Here is a 14,589-nt window from a genome sequence, read left to right on the forward strand (position 1 = left end):
CAGTGGCTTTGTGGGAGAATGTGGATGATGGTGATATTCAAAACTGGGTTCATCAAAGAAACACTAAACACTAACTGGGAGGACTTGGTGGTGTTTCTGGGAATGGTTGCACTGAGGCAAAGGGTCTCCAGAAATGCCTCAAAATTCAGATTCTCAGCAAGGAAATGGTTAACAAGTGAGGGGCTTGGAGGGTCTCTGCACATGGCTGTGTTTTATAGGACAATATGGAAGATGTTTTTAATAAGGAACCAAATCCTGAACAAGTGGCCAACGGATTATATGGTTTGCATTTGAAAGGTGAAAGGTTGCAGTAAAATACCTTTTCCATAGCTAGACACGTGGATTCAGGATGCCTGTGAGCACACAGGGGTGCAAGGCAAGGAGAAGGAGAAGAAAGAAAAAGGACTGTGAGAATGTTTTCCTTGTGAGGGCAGCAGCTTTGATCATTAACCACAACCCTTTGCTGCCCTCCCCCACCCCACCTCCTTCTATGTTTTCATCTCTATCTTATTGTCCCTGGTTCTTTATGCTACTCTTTTGCTGTCTTGTATTCTCTGTTTAATCCCTACTATTTTCCATCTTGCTTTCTCTCCGTCTCTCCCCCTCCTGTCTCTTCTGGCTTCTTGGGCCTCTCTTCCCTCTCTGTTTCTGTCTCTGATTTCTCCTCTCTTCCTTTCCACCTCAGATATGTGTACCACAGCTCCAAGTGGATGGTGGCTGGCAACGCGGACTCCCCTGTGCCCCCAAGAGTTTATATACACCCTGATTCTCTAGCTTCTGGAGACACTTGGATGAGACAGGTGGTCAGTTTCGACAAACTCAAGCTGACCAACAATGAGTTGGATGATCAAGGACATGTGAGTCAAAGAATCCCATCCATCTCCTTCTTCCTCCCTTTTGGCTCTAGAGCTGACTAGTTCTAGGCTTTTTCAAACAGGTAAAATAAGAATCTCTATGCCACTTTGAATCATTTTAAGTATAAGCATACGTTCTTTTTTTTCCTCCCATGAAATTTCATTTATTACAAATCCAACATTTAGCAAATGTCTGCTGTGCATTGGGTTGTGTTTATCAGAGTTCTCATGTTCCAGGGACCCGAAGTCTAGACAGGGGAGAGTCTGAAGGCAGAAACACAGGACACGTTTAAAAATGGTGAAGGAAATCACAACATTCAGTGGAATGACTCATGGGACAATAAACTCAGAGAAATGATTGAAGTGATGGTTTGGGCTGATTTGTCAAGAAAATGTATCTATTTTTAAGAGAAGAATAGATCTTAAAACTTTCCAGGTATCATTAGGGCACTTTATGTTATTAATTTATATTTCATGGCCAGGAGTACATAGAACTTTCACTAAATGCCAGGATCCAGATGGGTGCTACAGGAAGATGGAATAACTAAAACCATGGCTCTTGTCTTTAAGGAAATGACAATTTTCCAAGGAAGAAAGAACACACATACACCATTCACTCACAGGATATGAGAGAGTGGCAATAAATTTGGTAACAAAGTGTAGATAACAGCTTAGAGAATGTAAAGATAGCATGAGCCCATGATGAAAATGTGAAAGAGGGAGCAAATATCACATAGAGATTCTGAGCCCTTTAAAAAAAAAAGATTTTATTTACTTATTAATCACACACACACACAGACAGACAGATACAGGCAGAGGGAGAAGCAGGCTCCATGCAGGCCTGATGTGGGACTTGATCCTGGGACTCCAGGATCACACTCTGGGCCGAAGGACTCCAGGATCCTGGGACTCCAGGATCACACTCTGCTAAACCCCTGAGCCACCCAGGGATCCCTGAGATTCTGAGACTTTTTAGCAGAGTGCTGTCTTTGGTATTGGGACAGTTATTCAGTATGGTCCAATTAAGGCAATACCACATCCACCCCACCCCCCATGATTGGGATACTCTGCTGTTTGGGTCCATGTAGTGCTATCCAGTCACTTAGTCCTTCTTGCCATAGGCAAGTACACTGACTTCCAGTTTCCTACACATCCCAGCCCCCTAATCCATGTTCTTCCTATAGTGCTTCTTTCCTGTGGTTGTGTTTGCATGAGAGTTTGAAAAGATGTAGGGACTTTTGAGCAACTCTGGCATAACATGGCCCCTTCTCATTTCAGATCATTCTGCACTCTATGCACAAATACCAGCCTCGGGTTCACGTGATCCGCAAGGATTTCAGCAGCGACCTGTCGCCCACCAAACCTGTCCCTGTTGGGGATGGCGTGAAAACATTCAACTTCCCTGAGACAGTGTTTACCACGGTCACAGCCTACCAGAACCAGCAGGTAAGAGGCTGCCTTTGAGAGTCTTCTGCTGTATCTGCTTTTAAAGGAGCTTATTCATGCTTTTGATAAGAAATGCTTTGTCCTTCTACATGACACCGAAAAGCTGGAATGAGAGATGCCAGGCTTGCTGTGCAAATGCTATGTTGGTGATGACAAGGCCATGATGCCTAGTAGCAGCTGGTATAGTCTAGATTTAGATCAAAGACAAAATCTTTGACCAGGAGGACTGAATCTCCTAAGTCATTTTCATGTCTCTCTGCACTTGTACCCGTGTTCATGGTCTCTCCTGCAATGTGGCAAACGTTCGTTCTTCATCATTTGCAATTCCTTTGCAAGTACCAAGGTTTGATTCATTCCTTCCCTCTTTTCTGCAATTTTCCATGTATCCCTGCATCAGCTACATCAAAGTCATCAAGCCTCTCAAAATCCATTGAAGACCCACTGCTTCCATTTACACTATCAGACTAAATTTACCTCTGTGTGATCACCAACCACACCCTAACATCTGTGTTTTTATGTCAGCAATATGTTCATTCACTCCATAAATGTTTGAGAACTTACAATATTCCAGTCTTAATAGAGAAATCGAGCAGATTGACTTATTTCTCCATAAGCAAGAAGAGTTTTAGTTGAGTGAAAGACATGTAAATAAATAATGATAAAACAGTGGAATAATTTAATGACAGAGATGTGGACAGGGTGCTTTTGGGTTTAGGGAATGAGGGAAGGTTTCCTGGAAGAGCTGATGCTTTCTCTGATGATAAGACACACATGAGAATTGGCAGACTAATGGGGGAAGTAAGTGGGAGTGAGGTACAGGGAGAGGGAAGAGAGATGCCAAGTCTGGAATTGTTGTGGGCATTCTAGACAATGTTCTTTTTTTCAAGGAGGGTAAGTAGATGGACTTACAAGTGATCTCACTTTATGCAATTCCCTGAAAGTTGCATATGCATCTCATTTTTTTTTTGCAAATTACACTGTATTTCATCTTTTGACAATTTGTCTAATTAATAGGATCCTGAGGTGAATACTTTTCTAAAAAGAAGAGTTTTTGCTTGTTTATTTTGCTTGAAAGTCTGCATATTTTGATTTTGGGCCTGCTTGGAGCAAAATGAACTTCTACCACAATATTAGATATCTTTTTGTGTTGGATACTATGCTTGGTGCTCTGACAAAGAAAGAAATCGAGGAAAAATACTCATTTACTAAGTATTTATTGAGTGCTTACTATGTGTCAGGCAAGTGAAGGTGAGTGATATAATCTTTGGTTCATATAGTAAGAGTATTTTGATCTTTCATACTGCATGTGGATAAAACTCTTAAGATGTTTTCTCCTTAGATGTTGCCTCCAGAGGAACTTGATATACAACAACCCTTTAGTCTGGTAGACAAGTACTATACACTTGTTGGGCTTTCTCAGCAGCTGTAAAGTGTGCCCGATTTTAGGTTTTTCCTTGTGGTTGCCACATTTGATCTAAAGTAGAGAAAGGGTTTTAGTTTGCTTTGGGTAGCATTTAAAAGCTATTGAATCCTCTCAAGCTCCTTAGATAGCAAAATAACAGAGGCCACAGAGGGTCCTTACAGGAATCTTTAATAATCAAGATTTTTAAAGCTCTGAAACAAGATAGTGCAGCAATATAGACATGCCCTTTGGAGCAACTGGAATCTTGAAATTAACTGTGTGGTTCAGGAGAGGGGGAGCACAACGTTAAGTTTTCTGAATAACTGATTAGACTTTTTTCCAAGACACCCAGCCACCATTTTAATTATTAGTTTCTTATGAAAGCAGAGATATGTAACAAATATTACAATTTTAGAATTTAATTGTAGGGCAAACTAGAACACTGGTGAATGGACATTCTACTGCCTCACTGAGATCAGTTGTAGAGGTCAAGAGCATCAGTACTGTGACCCAAACTGAAACTAGACAGCCACAATTCACCGCGACAATGACAATGAAAGAAGACCAAACATGGCTGCCTGAAATTCCTCTCAATTCCTTTGCCTTCTCTCACAGCATTCCCATGTCTGAGTACATTCTTCTCATATGAATATTTTGTCTTCATCTGAACTGGGGTGGGGGTCTTGGTGGTTGGTTGGGGGCTGGACACCATGATTAAGTTCATAGGATTTGGTAGCAGACATATCTGGTCTCATTTCTGACCTTTCCACTGATGACTTTGAGCAAATTTCTTACCTCCACTCATCAGTGTTTCCTCGTCTGAAAATGTCCTGGCCTCATCGAGTTAGTGATGAGGACTAGATGAGGGAACATGAGTAAAGCCTCTGGCACACACCCAGCATCTGATTACTAGTAGTCAGCCTATGTTGGGAAATTGCTGGGTCAGCACAGGCATGAAGGAGAGTGGGGAGTAGAGGCAATTTTACAAAATAAATTGCTTATTAAGAAGAAAGTGGATCGTTGGGAATCAGAGGACCTGCATTGGCCCTTGAAGGTATTATAATCAATAGGTAACTACTTTTATCTTTCTGTTCTCATGTCGTGTTGGTGAATTCAAGAGATGAGTCATGTACACCCAATTCTGCCCAGTTTGATATCAAGATAATGGTTTTTGCCTGTTTCACAAGTCTCCAGTCCCTGAATACATCAATGTACATGATTATTAAACATTCCCTTTGGCTGTAGATATGATTTCATATAACATAATGTCTTCTAGTAAAGCAAAATAACCTCAGGTATTTCCCCCAGGAATCTTGAGGTCTGCATTCTGTTACCTAGCAATCATTTTCAGACTTGTCGTGGAGACGCCAGGTAGCATAAACTATTCTCTTCTGTGAGCTAGATCACCTACTACCGTGTTTTTATTTCCCTCAACTGTCTTGAATGAGAACAATTAACATTTCAGGGCAAAATTATTTACCTCATGTATTTCTTTTTAAGGGAATGGTTAGGAGGCCTAGGAGAGAAAAGAGGAATTGAAATGAAATGTTATCCAGTCTTCCTAAGGAAAGGCAGTGTACTTTCCACAGACAACAGTAGGCTAGCCCTTTGGAGACCTGAGTTTTCTTTTCTTTTTTTTTTATAAATTTATTTTTTATTGGTGTTCAATTTGCCAACATATAGAATAGCACCCAGTGCTCATCCCATCAAGTGCCCCCCTCAGTGCCTATCACCCAGTCACCCCCACCCCCTGCCCACCTCCCTTTCTACCACCCCTAGTTCGTTTCCCAGAGTTAGGAGTCTCTCAAGTTTTGTCTCCCTTTCTGATATTTCCTGCTCATTTTTTATCCTTTCCCCTTTATTCCCTTTCACTATTTTTATATTCCCCAAATGAATGAGACCATATAATGTTTGTCCTTCTCCGATTGACTTATTTCACTCAGCATAATACCCTCCAGTTCCATCCACGTCGAAGCAAATGGTGGGTATTTGTCGTTTCTAATGGCTGAGTAATATTCCATTGTATACATAGACCACAACTTCTTTATCCATTCATCTTTCGATGGACACCGAGGCTCCTTCCACAGTTTGGCTATTGTGGACATTGCTGCTATAGACATCGGCGTGCAGGTGTCCCGGCGTTTCACTGCATCTGTATCTTTGAGGTAAATCCCCAGCAGTGCAATTGCTGGGTCATAGGGCAGATCTATTTTTAACTCTTTAAGAAACCTCCACACTGGAGACCTAAGTTTTCATCCTAAATGTCCCACTAGCTACCTGTGTCATTCTGAGCAAAGTATTTTCTTTCTGGGCTTTGAGTTCTTCAAGAAAATGAGCAGTTAGCCTGTGTTTTCTAAGTTCTCTGTTAGCTCTGAAATAATAATTTCTTCCTCTTTTTTTTCTGCATTCTTTTTAATGAGTGAGGGCGGAAAACAATTAATTGTTCTCAAGCAGAGGCAGCTAACACACACAAGTGTTGGAAATTATTTGAATGTTTGTGTGTGTCAACTCTTTTTTAACCCAGTCTAGACCAATAGAGTTGTAGCAAGTTCACATTTGGAATGGTGGGAACTTGGTGTTTTGTTGCTGGTAAGCAAAATATTCCAAGATATTCTATTCATTTGTCACTCCCACTGGTCCTCTCCATTGTTAAAGCCTATGTTTCCTGTTGGCTTCTATCATGACACCCAGGCTGGCTGGACACCTGACTCTCCACACATCCAATGTGCCACCAGACTGTATTGCTTCTACTGATGGAATATTTTCTTCTTTCTAATCTTATTGCTTTTGCCCTTGTTCTGGACCTGCCCTCTCTTCACCTTGGGCTGTTATGACAGCTTCCAACTGAGTCTTATGGTCTTATGAGCCATCACATATAGTCACTGAGGGATGGGTCTTCCTTTTTTATTTTATTTTATTTTTTGGGGGGATGGGTCTCCCTAAAGCGTAGCTCCAACTGCATCCTTTCCCTGTCAAAAATTGTCAACTCCTCAGTGCTAAAGTAAGTATAGTCCAAGATCCCAAGTCTTTCTATTTTTATTTAAAGATTTTATTTATTTATTAATGAGACACACACACAGAGGGAGAGAGAGAGAGAGAGAGAGAGAGGAGAGAGAGAGATTGAGAGAGAGGCAGAGACACAGGCAGAGGGAGAAGCAGGCTCCATGCAGGGAGCCTGATGCAGAACTCGATCTCAGGACTCCAGGATCACGCCCTGGACCGAAGGCGGCACTAAACTGCTGAGCCACCCAGGGATCCCCCCAAGTATTTCTATTAAGGTCCTCTGTAGCTAGCTACCAGCTACATTTCTAGGCTCATTTCCCTGCTAATCTACATCACGTGCCCACAAAAGTTCAGCAATCTAGTGAGAGTTTTACTGTTATTGGCACTTTGAAGCTGCTTTGCTTTTGCGTGTGCTGTTGTCTTTTCAGGAATGAATTTTCTGTTCATCTTTATTCATCTAGCTTCCTTCCATTCTTCAAGTTCAGTACAAACACCAACCTTCCTTACATTTTCCTCTACCACATTCCTTACCTTTTCAGCTGTGAATGAGCTTTCCCTCATCAAACTCTACTTCTCTTGTGACCCTGTCCCATTCTAAGCTATGTGCCTGCCCAGTCTTCCTCTCAGCATTTTGAGCTTTTTGAGAACAAAACATTGTGCCTCTACAAAACCCAGTTTGACATGGTAGAAAACACCAGGTCGGGAGTTAGGAAACTCACGGTTTAGATCCACCTCTGCAGCTGATAGAATGTACTGCCTCTGACAAATCACTCCACCTCAGAATCCTCATTTACAAATCAATGGTTTACCTCTCAGCTACCAATTTATGGAGAAAAATTTTATAGTCCACTGAGAAATGAAAAAAATACAGATAATATGCGGGCGTTTTATACCTAAGCATTCATTTAAATAGACTGTATTTTATTTTGTCCGTTTTACTTTTTTGATACTAAAATGTCATTTATTTTATGAAATGATGATGGCAAGAGATGGTAGGTAGATGTAACTCTTTTTGTTTGATAGAATAAGTAACTGGAATATCAATGTTGATCCCTCAGATGTTGGAGGGAGGGAATTAGAATTGCCCTGAAGCCCAGAAACCACTAATTAAGAGGAAGGACTCTTCCATCTGTGTAACTCTAAGGCATTTGTGTCTGTCCCATGGTGCATAGCACTGAATATGTGCTTGGAAAATGACTGCATGAATAATTAGCCAGCATACCTCCACTACCAGTCTCCTTACATATCTGTGGTTCTGCTTCTTTGGACATAAGTAATAGTGAAATGTGAAGAAAGAGTTTCTATTTTCATGAAATATTTTATGCTTTTCTTTCCCCCCTTCCCATTCCTTCCTCCCACCCTTGCTGACTGACCCATAGACTCCCAGGGCTGCTAGCATACTGAAGTTATTATTACTATTATTTGCTCTTGGAGTGCCAACTTGGCAGGCCTAAGGCAGAGAGGAAAGGTATGCCATGCCCAGAATCTCATCGTGGAGAATGAAGTAGTAGAGGTGGGAATAAAGGTGACTCTACACCGAATGCTTTTTCTTGGAAGAAGCTGACGCCAGCCTGTCCTCATGGAATTAGCAGGAAATTTCCATTGCAGAGTCTTTGTCTTTTCTAAGGGGAAAAGGCTGCTGAGCCTTGATTTTTTTTTTTCCCAAACAGGAAACTAGATTTCAAAAAGACACAGCCCTGTTCTCCTCAGGTAACACAGTCTTATTTCTTGATGAGAATTGGCTACATGAACCAGATAGGAAGTCTGAAACCACAGCCAGGTTTGTGTAAGCAAATCCAATAGGAGTTATGAGCCACTCATTATATCCTAAACTATTGAGCCAGTTGTGCTCTAACTTTCCAATCAAATCAGCACAGAGGTTTTCTATTTTTTTATTTTTTATATGGGCTAAGTTTCTTTTTCTTCCTTGATGAACACCTTTCAAAGAAATATGGTAAAAAAAAAAAAGAATAACTAAGAGAGTGTTAATAAGGGGAGGCATTTTCAGCCTCAGTATTATAAAATCATACTCAGGATATTGAAGTTTCATTTTCTTTGTAGGTTGTGCTATTTATGTCTACACTGTGCACTGTGACATATACCTCATTTATTAACTGCCTGCATGTTACTAGGCAAAAAGTCAGTGAAAATGATTAAAACCAAAGGTGGCAAGCCAGCAACCACCTCTTCATGTGCTACGGTCTTCTACGATGCAGACTATACAAATCAGTATGTGAAATAAGTCAATCAGAAAAGGACAAACATTATATGGTCTCATTCATTTGGGGAATATAAAAATTAGTGAAAGAGAATAAAGGGAAAGGCGAGAAAATGAGTGAAAATATCAGTGTGAGGGTGACAAAACATGAGAGACGCCTAACTCTGGGAAATGAGCAAGGGGTAGTAGAAGGGGAAGTGGGTGGGGGTTGGGGTGACTGGGTGATGGACAATGAGGGGGGCACTTGGTGGGATGAGCATTGGGTGTAATGCTATATGTTGGTGAATTGAATTCCAATAAAAAAATAAAAAAAATAACAAAAACGCAAAAAAACCCACAAAAAACTGTAAGGTTATGGAAATCAAATCAGTGAAGAAAAATGCTCCCCCAACCTCTGTACTTTCCATGTCTCCTCATTATCCTTGGAGTAAGTTTGAACATGACCACTGTAGAATAACTTTAGCTGCACGGGCAGTTACTAATAGACCTTGTTCTGCTTAGTAGGACACTTGAGACTTCTGTCTATATAATGCTGCAGTGAAAGCAGATAGGGTCAAGGGAGTTGTCTGGTCTGTATTTTCCAAGGCATGTTATGGCTTTGGGGCTGGTGATCCCTGTTTCCCACATTATTCATTCATGCACTCACCACTCATTCAGTCACTGAACAAATATTCATTGAGCACAGATAGCATGTCATGTTAGGCTCTTAGTAAAATGGTATAGGAAATAGACATGGTTCTTACCTGAAAGCATCCTATTTTGGAGGGATGATCAAGAAAGATCTCTCTCAGGAGGTAACATTTAGACTGAGACTTAGGATTAGGCATCAGCTATGTGAAGAGTGCAGAAAAGAATATTTTTGTTCAGGGGTAGAGTGAGTGTGAGCGGCCTGAGCAGGGAAAGAGTTTGACACACTGTAGCCTGAGAGCATCTGAGTTTGGTGGGAGACTGTGAGCCAGGTGTAGAGGAGCATGGGTGGGGGTGGAGAGGTAGTCTGGGGCCATGCTGGCTCTGCAAGGCCAGCCAGGGAGTTTGGGTTGAGTTTTGAGTAGAGTGATAGTCACTGATGAGAATGATGTGGTCCATATATGTGTTAACAAAGATCACTTTGGTTGCTGTGTAGAGAAGAGACCAGACAGGGACAAAAGTGGAAGAAGAGAGATTAGTCCAAAGGTTATATAGAGTAGTTGAGTGAAAAGATGACTGTGTTCTGGTCAAAAGTGGGGAGATGGAGGCTGCCAGCCATATTTGGGTCTAATTGATACACACAACTGTGGAGTAGGGATGAAAATGAACTATTCAAATGAGCATCCTACACTACTCCAGATGGCCTCTAGATGTGTTGTGTGTGCATAGGGCAGAGGTAGTGGGGGTTATGAGTCCTCATGTGGTTTCTTGTGGGTCCCTCTGCTATGGGCCTCACTGGCTCTTGCTGGAGACCGTCATGTCTGGTTCTTGTATTCCTTGGGTTCCATGCCTTGGGTTCCTTGTGTGGACATGCTCTACTGATAGAGGATGGCTGAGCTTGTACTTTTGTGTCTTTGCCTCACCTGGGCCTCCCTGGGCCTCCCTGGATGGCTCAGCCTCACCTCAGTGCTCATCTAGGTCCTCTGTTGGGCTCCTGCCTGGGCTGTAGCACTTCTGTGTTAAGGTCACCCTGGCTTCCCTGTCATGGGATGTGAGGACTTCTAAGTCCCTGACCTACCACAGAAGGGTGGTAGGAGGCCTGGAGATGCTAACCTGGTCCTCTTCCTGATTCTTCAGACCAGGCAGCATTTTTACTTTGATGCAGCAAGCCCTGTGTGTGTGTGGAGGTTGCCCTGCCAGTCTTCCTCTGAAGCTCACCACCTGCACCCCTCGAACTTTGTTTGAGTGGGGAGCTAAGGCACATGTAAATCTACCTGCTTGCTTCTCTTTCATCTGTTTCCTCTTTTTTTTTTTTTCATACTCCAGCTGGGGTGGAAGGGGAAGCTTTTTTACTTCTTTTCCCATTTGATAAGCATTCACCTTATGTTACATCCTTATCTTCCAGAGGACAGCAGGCTTTGTGACCTGCTTTCCTTTGTGATCACTGTCATTTGCATCCTTTTCTATGCTATATGACATACTCTTGTAAGATCTGAGGCTACCAGGCTAGCTCTTTTTTTTTTTTTTAAGATTTTATTTATTTACTCATGATAGACACAGAAAGAGAGAGAGAGGGGCAGAGACACAGGCGGAAGGAGAAGCAGGTTCCATGCTGGGAGACCAATGCAGGACTCGATCCCGGGGCTCCAGGATCACGCCTTGGGCCAAAGGCAGGCACTAAACCGCTGAGCCACCCAGGGATCCCCCCAGGCTAGCTCTTGATATGGGAATCATGAGACTATGGATTATGAAGGTTGAAAATACATTGGTTTATTCCTCCAAATTATTGTCCTTGTTACCCTTGGTATTGGTAGACATAGGCAAAGTTGTCAGCACGAGCATCAACTGGGGTGGTAGTTTGGTTTACATTGTTTGAATTGCTATCTTCTGCCTCTAGGCTTTATAAATGACTAAGCAGGGCAGTGAAAGCTTTCTGGGATATGGCCTTGGGGCAACCTCTCTGGCTCTGTTCCGCTGACCTGCACTCTGGCCAGATTGGACTCTAGTGCTTCTCTGGCGCACTTCATTCCTTCATGCTTCTCTACTTCAATGCTCTGGCTTACGTAGGACATGTCTTATGACATGCTTCACTGTTCCTTTCACCCCTTTTTGCATTTTTCATTAAAGTCCTGCACATCTTTCAAGGCCTGGGTCATGTGCTATCTCTAAGGTGAAACCTCAGAGCCCTTCAACTTGGGACTCATTGCTACTTCCCCTTAAGCTCTCATGGAAGCTTTGCCTTCCTTGCAAACCTTACCAATTTCTGTTTTGTGTTAGTGTATATGTTTACTTTTTTCTTCTAGATTATAAGCTTCTGGGGTAGGGGGAACCAGACATATATGGACTATATATCACTGTCACCTGTGCCTTCTGTCACCTTGCTTTGCACATAAAGGTACTTGATAATAAATAAATAATGAGTATGCAACCACACTACATGAAGCTCTCTAAATCTCCATTAAAAACTTTGAAACAAGTATAGAGGTGCTGTTTTTCCTAACATTTGGTGGCACTTTTCTATTAAATCTTCACACAGAGTTCTTGGCCAGAGATAGACTGAGTTGTGGGAAGCAGATTTGCAATCTTTTCTCCCAGATCCATGAAATAGAATGTCATTTTATTTACAGGGGTCTGTGGAGGCCCCCAAAACATGGCAGCACAATCATATATCAGAAAACCCTATCGTAAATGAGCCGGACAGGTTAAGTCAACTTGAAAGAGAAAATAAAATATTATAACCCCAACTTGAAAAGAAAATATGGTGTGCAGTTTATTGCTGTGGATTATGGAGGAAAAAAGAAAGAATTTTAAGTCAGAAACAGAAAAGCAGTGACAGTCTTTAAACTCAATACAATATTCACAGGGCAGACACTAGACTTTAGAAAGCCAAGGCCTGAAGGCTCCTGCTCTGGTCTATAAAATAGATGTAAAATTGCTCTTGCTACGTTATTAGTGCTACATTATTAGTGTACCATTCTCGAGGCAAGGAATGTTTTTAGGGGAAAAAAAAAAAACAACTTTGGTACTTTCAAGTCAAAGTCTGTTGGTCAGAATCTCACATTGCATTTTAAAGACCTTTAAAGATTGTGGCTTTGGGCAATTCCACTCTGACACAGTGAGATGGAAGAGGCACTCAGAAAGATCTGCAACATAAGAAATAACTTTAGCCGCCCTGACATGATAAGTTCTGCAATGATCAGAAATGGAAAGGTGGTCTTCAGTAATGAGATTCCCTTCTTTCTACAATTCCCTTCCATTGAAGTGCTTTGCCTCCTTTCCTATACTCCCTCACCCCAACCCTGACGCCTCTGTTGCTTGAAGATAGTGAGTCATTAACATCTGGTTTAGACACAAAAATATCAAAAATGCCTCCCATGACCAAGGCTGAAAGTGGAAACATAAGAGCACATGTGGAATTTGTTGGTCAGGCTTGTTTTATTCTGGGGCATGAGGGTGATGGGTAGGACCCTCGCCGAGTTTGAGGGGGACAATGATAAGATGTGGTAGAGAGGGGCTTATGTGCTGAGCGGATGTTGAAGCAGAATGACCCCTGAGGACTCATCCACCTGGCTCACACAGTTGTTTGTGCCTTCTGATTTGCTTGTGAGCCTTGGAGACTGGTGTAGCCTGCCCCACTGAGTCCCTTGTTTATAGATTTTCCTTGGGGTGCAAGCTTGATAAAAGTGTAGCTACTTTTTGTGTCTTTTACAAGACCATTTTTGGTCATTAAATGAACGATCTCTAGGGGCAGAGAAGGGACAAATAAAGTGAAATGGGAAGGGCAGTCAATTATATGTTTCTCTCAGGCTGAGGTGGGTTGTCTGGTGGCCTGATGCCATTGGATTGGACTGACTGAATCCATTTGTTCATTATTCGCTCACTCATTCATTCACTCAACAAGTGCTTTTCAAGTGCTTCCTATATGTCATGTACCAAGGACTTGACCATTGCCCAGTTTTCTATTTCCATGCCTTTGTCTAGGCAAGTGATTTATCACCTTTTCTGGGGGCAAGAAAGGTGAGCAGAGGAGAGTTTACAGTCACATACTGGGAAGACCTTGGTTTTTAAGGAGAAGTGGGTCAGGTGGGTCAGACATCTGTGTGCCAGGCCCAAGTCCTATATCAACTTACATTTAAATCTCAGACTTAAAGGAAACTAAATAAAAACAACAGCTGTTACTAACAGAGTGATTTTTTTGCTAATTTTCTAGGAGTTACCAGAAAAGAAATCAGTTAATGTAAACACAATTTATGCTCTTTGTTTGTTTCTAGATCACCAGATTAAAAATTGATCGAAACCCCTTTGCTAAAGGATTCAGAGATTCTGGAAGAAACAGGTAAGAATAATCGGGAAATAGACTCACCAACATTTCTCTGCTGTGTGACATTATTCCCACCCCTTTGGTGGCTTTTGACTCCTGCTTTTCGGGGAACACTGGCACACTGTGCCTCTGTGCTGACTCAGGCAAAGAGAGATGGCAAGCTGATCTGGGAATCAAAACACCATCCTCCAAAGGTTGAGTTTTCCAATTTTTGTTAACACACTGTACATCACCAGATTGGATCCCTCATGGTGGTTTTCTCCCTGCATCATGCTAGGTAATCCAGGCACTTAAACCACGTTTTCTGGTGATTGATGATCATTGAAAGATTGCTACTTTTTCTCATGAGTACTATAGGTGGCAGCAGCACCTACAGTGGTATCTCATTTATTTTGTATTATCAGGAAACAAGGAAGTGTGAACAAATAAAAATTATCAGAAAATTATTACCTTTAAGAGCTAAAAAACGTTGTTTAAAAATTAACCATTTTTCTCCCAAGAAATGTCCCCAAAATATGTTGCCTGCCTTAGTAAAGACAGTGTATAGAACATGACCTTTCTTGATGCCTCAGCATCATCATTAGGATTAGATTGTCACATGGGGAAACTTTTAGGAACTGCTGACGTTTGCAGGACTATTTGCACTTATTGTAAATGGTCTTAGCGGCTGTGGCATTTTTCTCATTAATTCTGCTTCTCTCTAAATTCTTTCTTTCCC

The 14,589-nt window shown here is 41.8% G+C and overlaps 1 protein-coding gene across 7 annotated transcripts in view; it reads left to right on the forward strand.

The window, feature by feature from the left end:
* TBX15 (T-box transcription factor 15) overlaps positions 1-14,589 on the forward strand; it is a 124,710-nt gene that overhangs the window by 80,870 nt on the left and 29,251 nt on the right. For all 7 annotated transcript variants that reach the window (XM_077842666.1, XM_077842661.1, XM_077842665.1 and 4 more), the window contains 3 exons: positions 686-857; positions 2,133-2,300; positions 13,822-13,886. In XM_077842666.1, the coding sequence (XP_077698792.1) occupies positions 686-857; positions 2,133-2,300; positions 13,822-13,886 (405 nt within the window). The remainder of the gene's footprint in view (positions 1-685; positions 858-2,132; positions 2,301-13,821; positions 13,887-14,589) is intronic.

Source organism: Canis aureus, chromosome 12 (assembly GCF_053574225.1).
Source record: "Canis aureus isolate CA01 chromosome 12, VMU_Caureus_v.1.0, whole genome shotgun sequence".
In the NCBI taxonomy this organism is placed as follows: domain Eukaryota; kingdom Metazoa; phylum Chordata; class Mammalia; order Carnivora; family Canidae; genus Canis; species Canis aureus.